This window comes from Lithobates pipiens, unplaced genomic scaffold (genome assembly GCF_037356315.1).
Source record: "Lithobates pipiens isolate NorthernLeopardFrog02 unplaced genomic scaffold, aLitPip1_a1.2 Scaffold_35, whole genome shotgun sequence".
Lineage (NCBI taxonomy): Eukaryota > Metazoa > Chordata > Amphibia > Anura > Ranidae > Lithobates > Lithobates pipiens.
Genome location: NW_027507811.1, coordinates 14,631,424 through 14,651,836, shown reverse-complemented (window position 1 = coordinate 14,651,836; position 20,413 = coordinate 14,631,424). Strand labels below are relative to the sequence as shown.

The 20,413-nt window shown below is 43.1% G+C and overlaps 1 protein-coding gene across 1 annotated transcript; it reads left to right on the top strand.

Moving 5' to 3' along the window:
- Positions 1 to 450: 450 nt before the first annotated feature.
- Positions 451 to 20,074, top strand: LOC143955572 (uncharacterized). Its single transcript, XM_077465649.1, has 14 exons — positions 451 to 530; positions 1,293 to 1,400; positions 1,528 to 1,695; positions 1,784 to 1,907; positions 2,024 to 2,112; positions 2,222 to 2,371; positions 2,489 to 2,651; positions 2,768 to 2,865; positions 2,970 to 3,132; positions 3,249 to 3,346; positions 15,458 to 15,617; positions 15,734 to 15,831; positions 15,962 to 16,103; positions 17,314 to 20,074. The coding sequence occupies exons 2-14, from the start codon at positions 1,308 to 1,310 to the stop codon at positions 18,360 to 18,362; spliced, it is 2,595 nt and encodes an 864-aa protein (XP_077321775.1). The 5' UTR covers positions 451 to 530; positions 1,293 to 1,307; the 3' UTR covers positions 18,363 to 20,074.
- The last annotated feature ends 339 nt before the right edge of the window (positions 20,075 to 20,413 follow it).

The following is a 20,413-nucleotide window of genomic DNA, read 5'->3' as shown; positions in this document are numbered from 1 at the left end:
AACTGACACAAGGAGGGCCAGAAAATAGTTTTTTAGATAGTCCCCATTGTTATTGTTTCTTGGCTCCTTGTCATGCTGGAATTCCCACCTTTGTGTTCCATTACGAGTCCACACTGCGGAGGGGCTGAATGGAAAAAAATGGCCGACTAGTTATTGGACCATCCTGTGGGGTCAAGGCCAGAACTGACCTGTAATACACAGACATAAGGAGGACCCGAGAAAGGGAATTTATTGTAAAGTATCTAAAATACAATTTTTGGGTGTTGAAAATAACAATAAAAATGAAGAATGCACTAAGAAGCAGTAAAGTATTTGGAAAAACAAAGGCTGTGGTAATCATATTCCCCACAAGGGGGTGATACTATGAATTGTCAAAGCACTGCAGAAACAGGAAATGAAGTGAAGCAAAGACAGGAAGTGATGTAGGCTACAAACAGGAAGTGATGGCAGGTAGAAGCAGGAAGTTCTGGGTGAGAGGGGAGTCGGGAGGAAGTAGAGAGAAGACATTGCTGGAAGTGGCAGCAGAGGAGGTAATAAGATCTTATTTTATATTTACACCCAGTAACCTCCCGTCATGTCTGTCCTCTTCCTCCATAGTCACTGTGATGTCTTCTATTGCCAACAAAGGATGATACACATAAAATATGTGTATATAATTTAAGTTTATATGTTGTTTATGTTTTTATAGACCGGACACGTCCTAAATATAGAACCATTTATCCAACTGTCCATCCAGAGCCTCTGGTTTATAGACCAGATACATCCTAAATATAGAACCATTTATCCAACTGTCCACCCAGAGCCTCTGGTTTATAGACCGGATACATCCTAAATATAGAGCCATTTATCCAACTGTCCATCCAGAGCCTCTGGTTTATAGACCAGATACATCCTAAATATAGAACCATTTATCCAACTGTCCACCCAGAGCCTCTGGTTTATAGACCGGATACATCCTAAATATAGAGCCATTTATCCAACTGTCCATCCAGAGCCTCTGGTTTATAGACCGGATACATACTAAATATAGAGCCATTTATCTAACTGTCCATCCAGAGCCTCTGGTTTATAGACCGGATACATCCTAAATATAGAGCCATTTATCCAACTGTCCATCCAGAGCCTCTGGTTTATAGACTGGATACATCCTAAATATAGAACCATTTATCCAACTGTTGATGCAGAGGGTAGAATAGCCCACAATATCACAAGCTTTCTAAGATGTCTGTATAGAGGAATTCTGTGCACGTATCATCCCAGCAAGCAATTCTCAGTTTGTTAACCGTCTACAGAGAGAAGTGTCCTGTATGGATCACAAGAGGATGGAGGAGGACCAGGATCACTGCATCACAAAGATATTAGACCTCACCATGGAGATCATCTACCTACTAACTGGAGAGGTGAGGAGGATTCTGAGAGGGTCACATGACATCACTCTTATCTCTACTTATTAAACATCTGTGCCTAAAGATTTGATGGATTCTGAAGTTGTACATAGAAGTAGTTGTTACTGTCTGCTTTTTCAAGGGTTACGAAATAACAAAGAAGGCTTCTGGTGAGCAACTGCCATACAACTATCAACATGGGACATCCCTGACCAGTGTACCTCATCCTTATTTATGGAAACCAGAGCTAAAATACAAGCAGAAGATTGTAGAAGTCACCAAGAAGATCATTGATCTGCTGACAGGAGAGGTGAGGAGGATTCTGGGAATTCTGGGACATTATCCAGTAACAGACAAGGGATGTGTCTGGATGGTGACTGTATCATTGTGTGTGTCAGGTTCCTATAAGGTGTCAGGATGTCACTGTCTATTTCTCCATGGAGGAGTGGGAGTATTTAGAAGGACACAAGGATCTCTACAAGGACGTCATGATGGACAATCAGCCGCCCCTCACATCACCGGGTAAGAGGAGACTTTATTGTAAAGGAGAGAGCAGTACGGAGGCTCCACCTAGATCCCCCATCATCTGATAAACACATAGAAACAATGTATTCAGTCAGTGTGTGTGTTTCCTACAGATGGATCCAGTAATGGGAACCCACCAGAGAGATGTCCCCGTCCTCTGGATTCCACCCAGGAAGGTCACACCATCCCCCACCATCATCAGGTAGGTGGGACTGAACAACTAGAACAGAATTCGAAGCGATGAGAGGACGTTCTTCTATGTAATCTCTTGTTCTGTTTTACACATATATTCCATCATCTTTGTCGTTTAGGGTGAAGAACTGAAAGACATCAAAGCTGAGATTAAAGAGGAAGAAGAAGAGACGTCTATAAACGGAGCTCAGCAGTCTATAGGAGGGGGAGGTCCTCTGTATTTCCAGGATTCCACACAGGAAGGTCACATCATCTCTCACCATTACAAGGTTGGTGGGATGGAGCATCTAGAATATCATAGCGACTCAACAATAAAAGATCATATGTATATGGTATTGATTTTAGCATTGTGAAATCATATTTTCCCAACCATTTTCATGAATCAGGTTAAAGATCTGATGAATATAAAAGTTGAGGTTAAAGCTGAAGAAAAAGAGACGTATGTGATGGGTGATGAGTCCATGGAAAAGGTTGAAATGATGGTGTCAAATAAAGAGAAGGAGTCTTTTAATGTCATGATGGACAATCAGCCGCCCCTCACATCACCGGGTAAGAGGAGACTTTATTGTAAAGGAGAGAGCAGTACGGAGGCTCCACCTAGATCCCCCATCATCTGATAAACACATAGAAACAATGTATTCAGTCAGTGTGTGTGTTTCCTACAGATGGATCCAGTAATGGGAACCCACCAGAGAGATGTCCTCCTCCTCTGTATTCCCAGGATTCCCCACAAGAAGATCACAACTACGCACGCTTTTATCAGGTTGGTTGACGCATCTAGAACATCAACGTGACTCAACAATACAAGACAGTGTTGCGAAACCCTATGATTAAACCTCATATTTGCCAACCATTTCTTTGGTTTAGGGTGGCGATCCGATAGATATAAAAGTTGAGGTTAAAGCAGAAGAAGAAGAGAGGTATGTGAGGGGTGATCAGTCCGTGGAAAAGGGCGCCATGATGATGCCAATTAAAGAGGTGGAATCTTTTCATGCCATGAAGGAGAATCAGCCGCCCCTCACATCACCGGGTAAGAGGAAACTTTATTGTAAAGGAGAGAGCAGTACGGAGGATCCACCTAGATCCCCCATCATCTGATAAACACATAGAAACAATGTATTCAGTCAGTGTGTGTGTTTCCTACAGATGGATCCAGTAATGGGAACCCACCAGAGAGATGTCCCCGTCCTCTGTATTCCCGGGATTCCACACAGGAAGGTCACACCATCCCCCACCATCATCAGGTAGGTGGAGAGAATGTAAAGTGACTTCAAACTGCTTTAAATTATGGCCCTTTATTTAATTTTTTGTTATTGGTGCTGATATTTAAGGATGTTATTTTTCAAATATTCTCTTTATTTAGCATGAAGAACTGGCAGATGTGAAAGTTGAGATTAAAGTGGAAGAAGAGGAGACGTATGTGAGTTCTGATCATTGGCCTGCTGAAAAGGCTAGGATGATGGAGTCACCTATGGAGGAGGAGTCTTCTTTAGATATCAGCACAGGTAAATGGTCATTGTAACGGCCCCTTCATTATCCTCTTTCAGTGTCATAATAGTCTGACTGACAATCACTCAGCTAAGGTCATCTGATTTTGCTACATTTTTTTTTTAAATGAAGAAACCTGCTGGTATTGAGGGATTAAATATACTGAGGAAATATTTTTTTCTAGTGTAAGAGATACTAATTGTTTAAAAGTGATGAAGAATCTGTAGACCTTCACAACATTATGTAAATGATTTCCAAATGTCATACCAGAAAAGCAGAGAGTCTAGGATGTACTGTACACCATATGAAAGCCCCATCTCCATTCCTCAATATGACATCATGTTCCCAACAAATGAGGAGGAGATACTGTACACCATATGAAAGGTCCATCTCCATTCCTCAATATAACGTCATGTTCCCTACAAATGAGGAGGAGATACTGTACACCATATGAAAGGTCCATCTCCATTCCTCAATATGACATCATGTTCCCAACAAATGAGGAGGAGATACTGTACACCATATGAAAGGTCCATCTCCATTCCTCAATATGACATCATGTTCCCAACAAATGAGGAGGAGATACTGTACACCATATGAAAGGCCCATCTCCATTCCTCAATATAAGGTCATGTTCCCAACAAATGAGGAGGAGATACTGTACACCATATGAAAGGCCCATCTCCATTCCTCAATATAACATCATGTTCCCAACAAATGAGGAGGAGATACTGTACACCATATGAAAGATCCATCTCCATTCCTCAATATAACGTCATGTTCCCAACAAATGAGGAGGAGATACTGTACACCATATGAAAGGTCCATCTCCATTCCTCAACATAATATCATGTTATATTCATGAAAGGTCCATGTCAGTTCTTCAGTATGTTGCTGTGTGTCCTGGAAGTGTGGTTCAGGAAGGTTTATCCCCCATTCTCACAGTAACAATGTCATTACTACACAAAGATGGTTTGGATGTATCGTGTCCTTAATATGGTTTATATTTTATAATTATTTTTGTTATGTTTGCACCCAATCTAATGCCAGAGCTCAGTACCAACCTATAACTGTTGAATACATGATATGAAGAATACTTATAACCGTTATTTAAAATTACTTTCAACAGATGGACACCATGTTCCGCACTCTTCTGAGGGACTTTTTATTTCATCTCCATATCGTAATGCAGAAGACTTTGTTGTCCAATATTCTCCAGTAGTACACTCTATTACTTACAATATACATCACAGACCTGACCATCTGAAGCAATCAATGGACCCCTCTAATCCGAAGGAATCTTCTGATAAATCACATTTTGTGACCCCAGCAATACATCTAAAACCTCAGAGTACGGACGTTTCTACAAATCTATCCAACCCCCAGGAATCTTCTTTAAGCCACACCGGGGAGAGTTTATTTTCATGTACAGTGTGTGGGAATTCTTTCGCTGAACTTGGAGAACTTCTTATACACCAGAAAACTCACAGGGATAAACATTCTTTCTCATGCTCGGAGTGCGGGAAAATTTTCAGCCAGGAAAGATCTCTTCTTAGACACCACAGGGTTCACACAGGTGAGCGTCCTTTTTCATGCCTGGAGTGCGGCAAAAGTTTTAGTCAAAAACAACACCTTCTTAGACACCAGACAATTCACACGGGAGAGCGTCCATATGTATGCTTAGAGTGCGGGAGATGTTTTAATGTAAAAAATAACCTTCGTAGGCACAAGAGAATTCACAGAGGTGAGCGTCCTTTTCCGTGTTCAGAGTGCAGGTATTCTTGCATTTCAAAAGGAGACCTTCTCAAGCACCGAAGAATTCACATGGGTGTCTGAATATTACGTTTGCTAGACACCAGAGGACAGTACGCCCCTATTTCGGTTCAGGGTGCGGGAAATCTTTTCATGAAAAAGAGCCATTTCTTAATCCCCACACAAGTCACAAACCTGAACATCCCCATTTATGTTAAGAGTGTGGGAAACATTTTCTTCATAAAGAAGGTGTTGTTAAACACCAATAATTCACATGGTTGAGCATCCTTCCTCAAGATCCGAGTGTGACATAAATGAGCAACCCTTGTTTATCTTCAGAGTGCGGGAAATGTTTCACTCAGAAAGAGAGCCTCCTTTTACACCAGAGAAATCACACAGCTGTAGGTCTCCTTAGATGTTCAGATTGCAGGAAATGTTTCACCCAATAAAAGAGGACCTTCAAAAAATGGCAGAGAATTCACCAACGGGAGCAGAGCTTTTCGGTCCGCCGAGTGCGGGAAATGTTTTAATTTTAAGTTCGTAATTTTAACAGAAATCAAATTTATATATATTTTTTTTAGATATAAATGATTCAAGATCCGTTCTATTGTGCGCTAGTCACTGATTCTGGTTTTGTTTGTGTCCTGAAGGTGCTGTGGCCCAACGCCCAAACCCAGAGGCAGCTAGCCGTCTCCACGAGAGGCATTTTCCAGATATCCTCCAACCCACCCCAACACAAAGGGCACCACAAAGAAGATGTCGTGTTTGTAGTAAACGTGGAATGAGGCGTGACACCCGATATTATTGTCCATCTTGTCCTAACCACCCGGGTCTCTGCATCAAGAACTGCTTCCGGCGCTACCATACCTTAGTGAACTATTAGTCTTGGGTACAGCACATTAAAGGGATCCACACAATTCTATGCCTCCTCAATATGTTAGGTAGTCAGGAAACTATCAGAGACTTTAAAACCAAAGGCTGGAAAAGTTGTTACCAAAAAGCTACAAAAAAAAAGTAAAAAAAAAGTTGTTTTATTGAGTTAATGTTATATTGTTACTGTGTGTTATTGTTTACTGTTGTTTGCTTTGCAGGAACGCCAATCAGCTGCAGAACTGATTTGTGTATTATGAGAGCAACAGGGTGTTGCTCTCAGAATACATACATCAGTGGCTGCAGCGCTGCAGGGGGAGATTTCTCATCCACTATTAAAAAAAGAACATGTATGCCCAGCATTAGGAGCGTAGTAGGGTGGTCAGGTGGAGGTACTTGCTCGGCATATACTTTTCTTCACTTTATGGGAGAGATTTCTTCATGCACAGCAATTCATTTGAATGGAGGAACTTGTTGGGTACTTTTTTTCTTTCAGCCCACAGACTTATGCCCAACATTAGAAACATGGGGTGGATGTATGGTGAATCATTCTAATGTTGGGCATATACTTTTTGTGGCAGAGATTTCTTCATCCACACGGATTTGAATGAAGGAATCTGTTATGCTCTTTCTCGGTCAACCCTAAGGCTAGCCGAAAAAAAAAAAAAAAAAAAAACATTACACGTATGCCCAACATTAGGAGTGTGGCAGAAACTTCTATTTATGGCCGTACACATAATGTTTTTAGTTCACACACCCCCAAATTTCCCCTTTTTGGAAAGTAGACAACCCAAGGTATTTGAGAAGCATGTTGAGTACGTGGAAGATTTTTTGTTTTTCCACAAGTTTTTGGAAAATGCATTTTAATTAGATATTTCTTTCACATGCCTTGGATATATGTGGAAATACACTTCACAACACACTCTGCTACTTCTTCGGCAGTTGGGGATACCACATGTGTGACACTTTTGTGTAAAGCCTAGCCCCGTACTGGGGCCTAAAATCCAGTGAGTACCTTCAGGCTTTCAAGGAGAATTAATTGAACATTGAATTTCCTGACTGCCTATCACATTTTTGGAGGCCCTAAAAGGCCAGGACAGTATAAACGCTACCAAATGACCCCTTTTTATAAAGCAGACACCCCAAGGTATTTCATGAAAGGCATGTTGAATTTATAGAAGGTCTTATTTTTGGGCATACGTTTTTGGAGACTTTTTTTCTCAGGCATGCCATGGGTATAGATGGAATTACACCTCAAACACACATTCTGCTACTTCTTCCGTGTATGGTGATACCACATGTGTGAGAATTTTTTGCAGCCTAGCTACAAACAAGGTCCCAAAATCCAATGAGCACTTTCAGGTTCTCAAGGGGCATTAATTAAACATTAGATTTCTTGACTACCCGTCACATTTTCGGAAGGCCCTCAATGCCAGGACATTATAAACACCCCCCAAATGACCCCTTTTTGGAAAGGAGACACTCCATGGTATTTGCGGAGAGGCATGTTGAGTCGTTGGAAGATCCTATTTTCCTGACAGACTCCATGGCAGCCTACGTGTGGGTTTAGCCCTGCCTCTACTACTACCCTATAGGACTCCACTCCCATAAATCTTTACTCCGAGGCAACGGCCTTGTTCTTTTTTTATCCTCCTCCGAAGGACCGAGTTGATGGTCCTCTTCCCAGAAGATTCTCCTCCTACGATCAGGACTGGCTGAGCTGTGACCCCAGGGAAGAAGAGTGCAAGCTATTAGCAGGGTATGGAGTGGGCAAATGGAAGAAGCTAGAGGCCTAGCCACTGGCAGGCAAGAGGCACGTTGGCCAGATAGCCTAGCTACCAGCAGGTGACCCTATCCCCCCCAAGTGCGGCTTGTACACCTTACCACAGCCTGGAGATGATCAAAAAAAGGGGGAAGGAAGAAGGGGGGGCTTATGAGGAAGGGAGGGGGCGAGGCCCCACCTGGGGGGTGAGGGGCACCGCAGCTCATCAAGCAGTGCGAAGGCTAGGTTTAAAGTTAAAGCTTTTGAAAACCAATAAGTCCGGACTATGTATAGCAGAGGTATTCCCCTGAGAAGCGAAAAAGGTTCCACTAAAACCACCTTGCCTTATGTTCCTCAGAGTTATCCCGAATTGTAGCAGTCAAATCTTCCATCTGTTCAATATCATTAACCCTTGCAAACCATTGGGCCACTGTGGGGGCAGATTGCTGCTTCCATTGGCTCGGTATGCAAGCTCTAGCAGCATTGAGAAGGTGTTTAAGAAGAGATTTGTGGTAGCGCTTTCTTGACATGGGAGTGAGGTTTAGTAGCACTGCAGTAGGGTCGGTGGTTAGGGAAATGTCTGTGAATGAGTCGAAGGGCTGGTTGCCAGAAAGTTTGTAGTTTGGAACATTCCCAAAAAATTTGGAAAATAGTGCCCAATTTCCCATTTCTTACTGAGCTGGGTGAAGTCTTTTTGGATGAGTGGGGCAAAGTGGAGAAAAAGAACTCTTATGCTGTCAAAAGTGCTGAAGCTTTATATCCCTTCAAAGAGGAAGAGGTCAAGCATTTGGAATCAGCTCCTCTGGTGGATGCAGCCATGATGAGGCTGGTCAGACATGTGACCCTTCCCCTGGAAAACATCTTTCAGGGACGCCATGGATAGGCGGATCGATTCTGACCTTAACCGGGTCTACCTAACAGCAGGTATGGCCTGCAAGCTAGCCTTAGCTCTGGCTGCAATGTCAAAAGCCATGGAAATTTGCACAGAGAACGTGGATGAGACGCTTGGGAACGTCTCGGAAGAATTGGTCAGGAGTTCATCCCTCCAGGATCAAAAATTGGCAACTGCCTTTCTGGGGGAGGCTTCCATCTATATGGTTATGCTTTCAGCCGTCACTGCCAAGCGGTGGCTGGCCGACCCGGCGGTGTGGTGCCGAGTTCCATTTGAGGGGTCCTCCCTTTTCAGCAATAAGTTGGATAACACCGGAAATTCCGTACTCAGCATGATGGACAGGAAAGCAAGCTATGGGGGCATTCAGACATGGAGCCCCCGCTGGGCCTCGTACCCTCTATCTCCTTAATTGGCTCACTGACTTTGAGAGCAGCAGGAGCCAATGGCGCAACGTTGCTGTCTCGGCCAATGAGGAGGAGAGTCCTGGGCAGCCGAGTCTCTCGTGCAACATCGCTGGAGAGAGACGGGCACAGATAAGTTATGGGGGGGGGGGGGTGGGTGGGCTGATGAACCACTTTAACAAGGTTTCGCCTGGCCTGTGTTTCCAGAGTCCTAACTGATATAGCGTAAATTCAATCCAGTGTATCAGAGTCAATGGCTCTCAGAATTAATTTCGGCATATGTAGGTGTGTGTTTATGGAAAATTGAGCGCTCTCCTGGTGAACATGTCCCATGCTCATGTGGTTTTTGTCCAGGGTCCTGAAACTCATACATTCCTTGTTCAACCAGCCTTTTCCCAGGGATCCATGGTATGCCTTTTAACACCTTAAACCCCCAAATTTAACCAAACCCCAATTCAAACTGGTGACCTACATTCTGCTGGCGGCAAAACAGACTATCGCCAAAGCCTGGAAGAAACAATTGGTCTCCTTTGAGGAAGTTTGTCAACGTGTGGATGGGCTTTTTCCATCAATGAAAATCTAACCAGTATCCTCTTGGATATGCAAAATACATTTTCTCAGATATGGACCCCATGGATACGATACCCCCCCCCCCCCCCACCCATCACTGTCCATGGAGAGTTACGCCACATAATAGGAGTCCACCTTTGGGGTCCCATCCAGTGGCCCAGAGTGGAAAGTAAATCAGGGAAACTCACAACTCACTTCCTGATTCAAGCAAGAGTGGTGACATCACATGCGTAAGCTCCACCCTATGGGGTTTGTCACATCTGACGTCATCGGGGTACGATATGGTGCCTGCACAACCAAAATTTTCTAAAACATATGCATATATTATTTTTATTAATATAGTTGCAACCATATTTATGAATTATGGGTGGATTTTGAGAACTGGAAGTTCCAGAAAAGGCATTTTCAGGTCACGTGACCCAGAATACGATGTGTGGATTATGCCTAAATGGCTTTACAACATCAATTATGACCAGTGCTCTTATTGCCAGGTACCAGCTAACCGATTTTGTTACCTACACCTGAATACACTTTAAACTGAAATGCTTTAAAGCGGAGGTCCACCCTAAAGTGGACCTTCCGCTCATCGGAACCCTCCCCCCCCTCCGGCGCCACAATTGCCACCTTTCAGGGGGGAGGGGGGTGCAGATACCTGTACAGTACAGGTATCTGCACCCACTTCCGGGATAGCTCTCTGCGGAAAGGGGCGTAGATTACGCCCCTTTCCGCAAGTGCCCGCCCCTTTCCGCAAGTGCCCCGCTGCGTGCTGGGAAACACACAGATCCCAGAGGCAGCGGGGACCGTCCTTATTGCGCAGCGCGACTCGCGCATGCGCAGTAGGGAACCAGGAAATTAAGCCAAAAGGCTCCATTTCCTGATTCCCATACCCAAGATGGCGGCGGCAGCACCCTTGAGATGATGTAGAGATCGGCTTCGGGTGCCAACATCGCGGGCACGCTGGACAGGTAAGTGTCACTATTTTAAAAGTCAGCAGCTGCAGTATTTGTAGCTGCTGGCTTTTAAAAAAAAAAAAAAACGCGGAGTCCCGGCGGACTCCCGCTTTAATGACTAGTTTTACAGTAGCTGTAGCCTAAGCAGTGGCAGCCCGTCCATACGGGGCGCAGGGGCTCTGCCCCCCTAATCTACATGCAGGGTGCCGGACGCATGGATACCAATGTTCCTTTTTTTTTTTCGAAGCAGAGCCTTAGGCTCTAATTGGCTTTAAAAATGGGTGGGCACGGGGCGCAGGGCACTGCGCCCCGAGCCCAACCAGTTGTGTGACAATAGCGAATTAATATTTGTTTACCCCCCCCCCCCAAAAAAAAATATACCACCAGCTGCCACTGAGCGCAAGTGTGAACAACGCTGTGTAGTTCACAGCTAAAAGGTGTTAATAGTCCTTGTTTTGGTAAAAAAAAAAAAAAAACCTTTGAAGCTTAATGTAAGGTCTGTATACTGTATTTACTTTCATCTGTCTGGGTTGATTGTAAAGGAATTCAAGAGGCTTGTTAGGTGAATAAAACACACAGGACTTCAACTACGGTCTGAATGGTTTAAATCCAGCTCACAGCGGGGTCCCGGTTTTATTGTAAAAGGGTTCCAAGTGGCTGTATAGCCTCTTGATAGCTTTTACAGTACTTTCATTAAGCATTCGTTCCTCGATCACCTCTGCTGTGCATGAAGCCGGAAGTGCTCAGCTCTGAGCATTTCCGGCTTCAGACTTGTCATTCCATGACTGCTGTGGCCAGGGAGTCAGCTAATCAAGCACAATCTGTGCTTAACTGGCTGCAGTGGATGGCAGTAAAGACATTTGCGGGGGGGGGGGGGGGGGGGGGGCGTTTAAAGAGGACCTGTTACCTTCCCAGTTCTATCACATAGGGGACTTGTAAGCCCCAAAATGACAGCAATAAAGTTAAATGTGAAAAATAGACATGCTGGTGGGTTAATTACCTGTAATAATAAAAACATTTCAATTATAATAAAATAAACGGAAAAAAAAACACAAAAATGCTGCAATGAGAGTAATAATTCTAGGTTTCTCATTTGTGATTTACTCTAAATGATCGCTGTGGAGGCATTTAAAATGCCACCTATTGATAATCTCGAGTACTGTAATTTTTCTCCGTAGAGAAATTCACATAATTTTAAGTCTTCATGTTTATGTTATCTATTTAGATATATTATTAGATTTATTATAGTATGCTGACATGGGGAGAAGCCAAGACCCCAAGAAAGAGAATATATAGTAAGCATCAGAAATAATATATGTATTATTAGTCTGTGTATTTTGTTTTTTATTTTAGAAAAAAAATTACAAAATAAGAAAAATCTAATTATTTTCCTTATTTATTTTTATAATTTGGTTTTTAACTTGGGTATTATATAAATAAAAAAAACAAACCAAGGGGCAGCGTCAAAGGATTAAAAAACAATGTAGGCTGCAGATTTTATCTTCTCCACAAGGGGGAGATTCTTCGCATTGTCAGTGGAACGCACAGACAGGAAGTGATGTAAGGTACAAACAGGAAGTGATGGCGTTTAAAAATTCTGGGTGAAAGGTTAGTAGGGAGCAAGACAGGAGACATTGCTGGAACTGGCAGCAGAGGAGGTAATAAGATATTATTTTATATTTACAGCCAGTAACCTCCCCCGTCATGTCCATCCTCTTCCTCCATAGTCACTGTGACGTCTTTTATCTCCAGCAAACACTGCTATTCACACAAAGATATATGATTTGAGTGTCAATAGCAACTGGTTTATAGACGTGATACATCCTAAATATAGAACCATTTATCCAACTGTCCATCCAGAGCCTCTGGTTTATAGACCGGATACATCCTAAATATAGAACCATTTATCCAACTGTCCATCCAGAGCCTCTGGTTTATAGACCGGATACATCCTAAATATAGAGCCATTTATCCAACTGTCCATCCAGAGCCTCTGGTTTATAGACCGGATACATCCTAAATATAGAACCATTTATCCAACTGTCCATCCAGAGCCTCTGGTTTATAGACCAGATACATCCTAAATATAGAGCCATTTATCCAACTGTCCATCCAGAGCCTCTGGTTTATAGACCGGATACATCCTAAATATAGAACCATTTATCCAACTGTTCATCCGGAGCCTCTGGTTTATAGACCGGATACATCCTAAATATAGGACCATTTATCCAACTGTCCATCCAGAGCCTCTGGTTTATAGACAGGATACATCCTAAATATAGAACCATTTATCCAACTGTCCATCCACAGCCTCTGGTTTATAGACCGGATACATCCTAAATATAGAACCATTTATCCAACTGTCCATCCAGAGCCTCTGGTTTATAGACCGGATACATCCTAAATATAGAACCATTTATCCAACTGTCCATCCAGAGCCTCTGGTTTATAGACCGGATACATCCTAAATATAGAACCATTTATCCAACTGTTCATCCAGAGCCTCTGGTTTATAGACCGGATACATCCTAAATATAGAACCATTTATCCAACTATCCATCCAGAGCCTCTGGTTTATAGACCGGATACATCCTAAATATAGAACCATTTATCCAACTGTCCATCCAGAGCCCCTGGTTTATAGACCGGATACATCCTAAATATAGAACCATTTATCCGACTGTCCATCCAGAACCTCTGGTTTATAGACCTGATACATCCTAAATATAGAACCATTTATCCAACTGTCCATCCAGAGCCTCTGGTTTATAGACCGGATACATCCTAAATATAGAACCATTTATCCAACTGTCCATCCAGAGCCCCTGGTTTATAGACCGGATACATCCTAAATATAGAACCATTTATCCGACTGTCCATCCAGAGCCTCTGGTTTATAGACCGGATACATCCTAAATATAGAACCATTTATCCAACTGTCCATCCAGAGCCTCTGGTTTATAGACCGGATACATCCTAAATATAGAACCATTTATCCAACTGTCCATTCAGAGCCTCTGGTTTATAGACAGGATACATCCTAAATATAGAACCATTTATCCAACTGTCCATCCAGAGCCTCTGGTTTATAGACAGGATACATCCTATATATAGAACCATTTATCCAACTGTCCATCCAGAACCTCTGGTTTATAGACCGGATAGATCCTAAATATAGAACCATTTATCCAACTGTCCTTCCAGAGCCTCTGATTTAAAATAAATACACTGTTTACCATCTACAGAGAGAAGTGTTCTGTATGGATCACAAGAGGATGGAGGAGGACCAGGATCACTGCATCACAAAGATATTAGACCTCACCATGGAGATCATCTACCTACTAACTGGAGAGGTGAGGAGGATTCTGGGAGGGTCATCACTGTTATCTCTATGATTAAAACACAAAAGTAACTAAAGATATGATGAATTCTGAGGGTGTACATAGTAGTTATTACTGTCAATTTTTTAAAGGGTTGTGACATAGCAAAGAAGACTTGTGTAGAGCGATTGGCATACAACAACTATCAACATGGGTTGTCCCCAAGCAGTGTACCTCCACCTTATTTCTGGAAACCAGATGTAAAATACAAGCAGAAAATTCTAAAAGTCACCAGGAAGATCACTGAGCTTCTGACAGGAGAGGTGAGGAGGATTCTGGGACATTATCCAGTAACAGACAAGGGATGTGTCTGGATGGTGACTGTATCATTGTGTGTGTCAGGTTCCTATAAGGTGTCAGGATGTCACTGTCTATTTCTCCATGGAGGAGTGGGAGTATTTAGAAGGACACAAGGATCTCTACAAGGACGTCATGATGGACAATCAGCCGCCCCTCACATCACCGGGTAAGAGGAGACTTTATTGTAAAGGAGAGAGCAGTACGGAGGCTCCACCTAGATCCCCCATCATCTGATAAACACATAGAAACAATGTATTCAGTCAGTGTGTGTGTTTCCTACAGATGGATCCAGTAATGGGAACCCACCAGAGAGATGTCCCCGTCCTCTGTATTCCATACAGGAAGATCACAACTATGCACACTGTTATCAGGTTGGTTGGAGCATATAATACATGAACGTGTCTTAACAGACTGTGTGTGAACCCTACAAAATATTTTAATTTTTTTGTAGTCTTGCATCATTAAAACATATAATGGCCAACCATTCCCTTGGTTTAGGGTGACGATCCAATAGATATAAAAGTTGAGGTTAAAGCAGAAGAAGAAGAGGCGTATGTGAGGGGCGACCAGTCTATGGAAGAGGGCACCACGATGATGCCAATTAAAGATGAGGAATCTGTTCATGGTTTGATGGAGAATCAGCCGCCCCTCACATCACCGGGTAAGAGGAGACTTTATTGTAAAGGAGAGAGCAGTACGGAGGCTCCACCTAGATCCCCCATCATCTGATAAACACATAGAAACAATGTATTCAGTCAGTGTGTGTGTTTCCTACAGATGGATCCAGTAATGGGAACCCACCAGAGAGATGTCCCCCTCCTCTGTATTCCCGGGATTCCACACAGGAAGATCACACCATCCCCCACCATCATCAGGTAAATTGGATGGAGCATCTAGAATAATAAAGTGGCTTAACAATAAAAGACCATATGTAGATGATATTGATTTTGAATAATGAAATCACTTGTTCCCAACCATTTTAATAATCAGGTTAAAGATCTGATGGATATAAAGGTTGAGGTTAAAGCTGAAGAAAAAGAGATGTATGTGATGGGTGATCAATCCATGGAGGAAGGTGGAATGATCATGCCACTCAAGGAGAAGGAATCTCTTCATGCCATGGACAATCAGCCGCCCCTCACATCACCGGGTAAGAGGAGACTTTATTGTAAAGGAGAGAGCAGTACGGAGGCTCCACCTAGATCCCCCATCATCTGATAAACACATAGAAACAATGTATTCAGTCAGTGTGTGTGTTTCCTACAGATGGATCCAGTAATGGGAACCCACCAGAGAGATGTCCCCGTCCTCTGTATTCCCGGGATTCCACACAGGAGGATCATATCTATGCACACCATCATCAGGTAGGTGGAGAGAATGGAAGGCAACATAAAACTGCTTTAAATGATGATCTTCTATTTATTTATTTATTTATTTTTTTGTTATTGAGGCTGATATTTAAGGATATTATTTTTAAACATTTTCTTTATTCAGCCTGAAGAACTGGCAAATGTGAAAGTTAAGGTTAAAGAGGAAGAAGAAGAGACGTATGTGAGGGACTATCATCAGCGTGCAGAAGAGGTCGGGGTGAAGGAGACCGTTAAAGAGAAAGAATCTCTTTTAGATGTCAGCCCAGGTAAATGCTTATCATAATTATCATACTACCACCTTCATTATCAAACCATTTTTAAATTTTCAAGGTCCATCTCCATTCCTCAATATAACGTCATGTTCCCAACAAATGAGGAGGAGATACTGTACACCATATGAAATGTCCATCTCCATTCCTCAATATAACGTCATGTTCCCAACAAATGAGAAGGAGATACTGTACACCATATGAAAGGTCCATCTCCATTCCTCAATATAACGTCATGTTCCCAACAAATGAGGAGGAGATACTGTACATCATATGAAAGATCCATCTCCATTCCTCAATATAACGTCATGTTCCCAACAAATGAGGAGGAGATACTGTACACCATATGAAAGGTCCATCTCCATTCCTCAATATAACGTCATGTTCCCAACAAATGAGGAGGAGATACTGTACTCCATATGAAAGATCCATCTCCATTCCTCAATATAACGTCATGTTCCCAACAAACGAGGAGGAGATACTGTACACCATATGAAAGGTCCATCTCCATTCCTCAATATAACGTCATGTTCCCAACAAATGAGGAGGAGATACTGTACACCATATGAAAGGTCCATCTCCATTCCTCAATATAACGTCATGTTCCCAACAAATGAGGAGGAGATACTGTACACCATATGAAAGGTCCATCTCCATTCCTCAATATAACGTCATGTTCCCAACAAATGAGGAGGAGATACTGTACACCATATGAAAGGTCCATCTCCATTCCTCAATATAATGTCATGTTCCCAACAAATGAGGAGGAGATACTGTACTCCATATGAAAGATCCATCTCCATTCCTCAATATAACGTCATGTTCCCAACAAATGAGGAGGAGATACTGTACTCCATATGAAAGATCCATCTCCATTCCTCAATATAACGTCATGTTCCCAACAAATGAGGAGGAGATACTGTACACCATATGGAAGGTCCATGTCTGTTCCTCAGTATGTTGTCATGTGTCCTGGAAGTGTGGTGGAGGAAGGTTCTTCCCTATTCCCACAGAAACAATGTCATTACTACACAGATATTGTTACCCAACATGGTTTTAGCTTTGTTGTATCCTTAATATGGTTTATATTTCAAATTATTCTTATGTTTGCACTTAATCTAATGCCAGAGCTCAGTACCAACCTATAACTGTCGAATACATGATATGAAGAATACTTACAACATTAATTACATTTTTCTTTCTACAGATGGACACGATGTTTGGAACTTTAAAACCTCTGAGGGACTTTTTATTTTATCTCCATCTTATAATGTAGAAGATATTGTCCTCACACAATGTTCTCCAGTAGTCCATTCCGTTATTTATAATATACATCACAGACCTGACCATCTGAAGCAATCAATGGACCCCTCTAATCCGAAGGAATCTTCACATTCTGTGACCCCAGAAATCCATCTAAAACCTCTGAGTACGGATGGATCTACAGATCTATCCAACCCCCAGGAATCTTCTTTAAGCCAGAGTTTATTTTCGTGTACAGTGTGCGGGAATTCCTTCACTGAACTTGGACTTTTATTCATACACCAGAAAACTCACAGGGCCAAACGTGGCAAACGGTCTTTCTCATGCTCAGAGTGCGGGAAAGTTTTCGATCAGGAAAGATTTCTCCTTAGACACCACAGGGTTCACACAGGCGAGCGCCCTTTCTCATGCTTAGAGTGCGGGAAATGTTTTAGTCAAAAGGAAAACCTTCTTAAACACCAGAGAATTCATACCGGTGAGCGTCCGTTTGTGTGCTCAGAGTGCGGGAAAAGTTTCGGTGAAAAACACAACTTTCTTAGGCACCAGACAATTCACACCGGGAAGCGCGCCTTTTCCTGTCTAGAGTGCGGGTATAATTGCCTTTTCAAAGGACAGCTTATTACTCACCAAAGAATTCACACGGGGGAGCGCCCTTATTCTTGTTCCGAGTGCGGGAAATCTTTCATTGAGGAAAAATCATTTCTCACACACCAGAGAAGACACACAGGCGAACGTCCTTATCCGTGCCCAGAGTGCGGGAAAAGTTTTGTCGACAAGGCAGACCTTCGTAAGCATAAGAGAATTCACACGGGGGTGCGCCCTCATTCGTGTTCAGAGTGCGGAAAAAATTTCGTGCATAAAGGAGACCTTGTTAAACACGAGAAAATCCACACGGGTGAGCGCCCTTATTCGTGTTCAGAGTGCGGGAAATCTTTCACATATAAAGCAGACCTCGTTAAACACCAGAGCATTCACACAGGTGACCGTACCTAATCTTGTTCAGTGTGCGGGAAATCTTTTAGTGAGAAGCAGTCACTTCTTAATCACCACACAAGTCACAATCATGAACACCCCCATTCATGTTAAGAGTGTGGGAAGTGTTTTATTTATAAAGAAGACCTGGTTAATGTTCCGGGTGTGGAAAATGTTTCATTGGGAGAGGAAAACGTATACACCAGGGAAGTCACATAATTAAGCAACCCCCTATTTATCTTCAGAGTGCGGGAAATGTTTCATTCAGAAAGTAAGCTTTCTTTTACACCTGAAAAAATCACAAAGGTAAACATCTACACTAAATTGCCAAAAGTATTGGGACGGTGGCCTTTACATGAACTTTAATGGCATCCCAGTCTTAGTCTGTAGGGTTCAATATTGAGTTGGCCCCGCCCTTTGCAGCTATAACAGCTTCAACTCTTCTGGGAAGGCCGTCCACAAGGTTTAGGAGTGTGTCTATGGGGATGTTTGACCATTTATCCAGAAGTGCATTTGTGAGGTCAGGCAATGATGTTGGAACGAGAAGGCATAGATAGCAGTCTCTGTTCTAATTCATCCCAAAGGTGTTCTGTTGGGTTGAGGTCTGGACTGTGTGCAGGCCAGTCAAGTTCCTCCACCCCAAACTCGCTTATCCATGTCTTTATGGACCTTGCTTTGTGCACTGGTGCGCAGTCATGTTGGAACAGGAAGGGTCCACCCCCAAACAGTGGTTGGCTTGACCCCTTAGTTCCAGTGAAGGGAACGCATGGAGTCCTGACCTCAACCCGATAGAACACCTTTTGGATGAATTAGAGCAGAGACTGTGAGCCAGGCCTTCTTGTCCAGGTCCAGTCAAGTTCCTCCACCCCAAACTCGCTCATCCATGTCTTTATGGACCTTGCTTTGTGCACTGGTGTGCAGTCATGTCGGAACACAAAGGGGCCATCCCCACACTGTTCCTACCAAGTTGTGTCAGAAACCTTGAAATCAGGCCGAGACAGTTAAATCCCACTTGTTTAATAATAAAAGTAAAAAGAACAACCGTAGTCAAAACATAGCCAAGGTTTCAGGAACCGGATAGTCAGCCAAGCCAGAAGTCAGGGATCAATGTAGTGGAACAGCAAGCAGGATCTGGAGCCAGAAGGGATGTCAGCAAAGCCAGTCTTGAAACAGGATCGCAGGAGATAGTTGCTGTGATGTTGACCAAGGCAGAGATCCTCTGGACTGGACGCTTAAGTAGGTAGGACTGACGAGCAGGATATCATCAACAGCTGAGCAACTGTGGAGAGATAGGAGCTGGCAATTAGCCGACAGCTGAGCGGCCAGCTCAGAGAAGGAAGGGCTGAGCCCAGCCCTGACAAGTTGGGAGCATGAAATTGCCCAGAATGTCTTGGTGTGCTGACGCCTTAAGAGTTCCCTTCACTGGAACTATGGGGCCGAGCCCAACCCCTGAAAAAACAACCCCACACCATAATCCCCCCTCCACCAAATGATTTGGACCAGTGCACAAAGCAAGGTCCCTAAAGACAAGGATGAGCGAGTTTGAGGTGGAGGAACCTGACTGGCCTGCACAGAGCTCTGACCTCAACCCAATAGAACACCTTTGGGGTGAATTTAAGTGGAGACCTCGAGCCAGGCCTTCTTTCCAACATCAGTGTCTGACCTCACCAAAGAATGGTCAAACATTCCCATAGACACACTCCTAAACCTTGTGAACTGCCTCCCCCCCCCCCCCCCCCGAAGAGAAGAGTTGAAGCTGTTGTAGCTGCAAAGGGTGGGCCAACTCAATATTGAACCCTATGGACTAAGACTGGGATGCCATTGAAGTTCATGTGCATGTGAAGGCAGGTGTCCCAATACTTTTGACAATATAGTGTATATAATAATTGGGGCTTCTAACTAATTTTCTAGCAACAAAAATACTGATATTTACCTGTAAACAAAAGCGTCAGAAAAAGGCCCCAGAGCTCAAGTGGTTAATGAGACCACACGTATGTCAACTCATATTGAAAGATACATGGAGCCACTACAAATGCCACACAGAATATTCCCATCACCGCCATCTTGGTTCT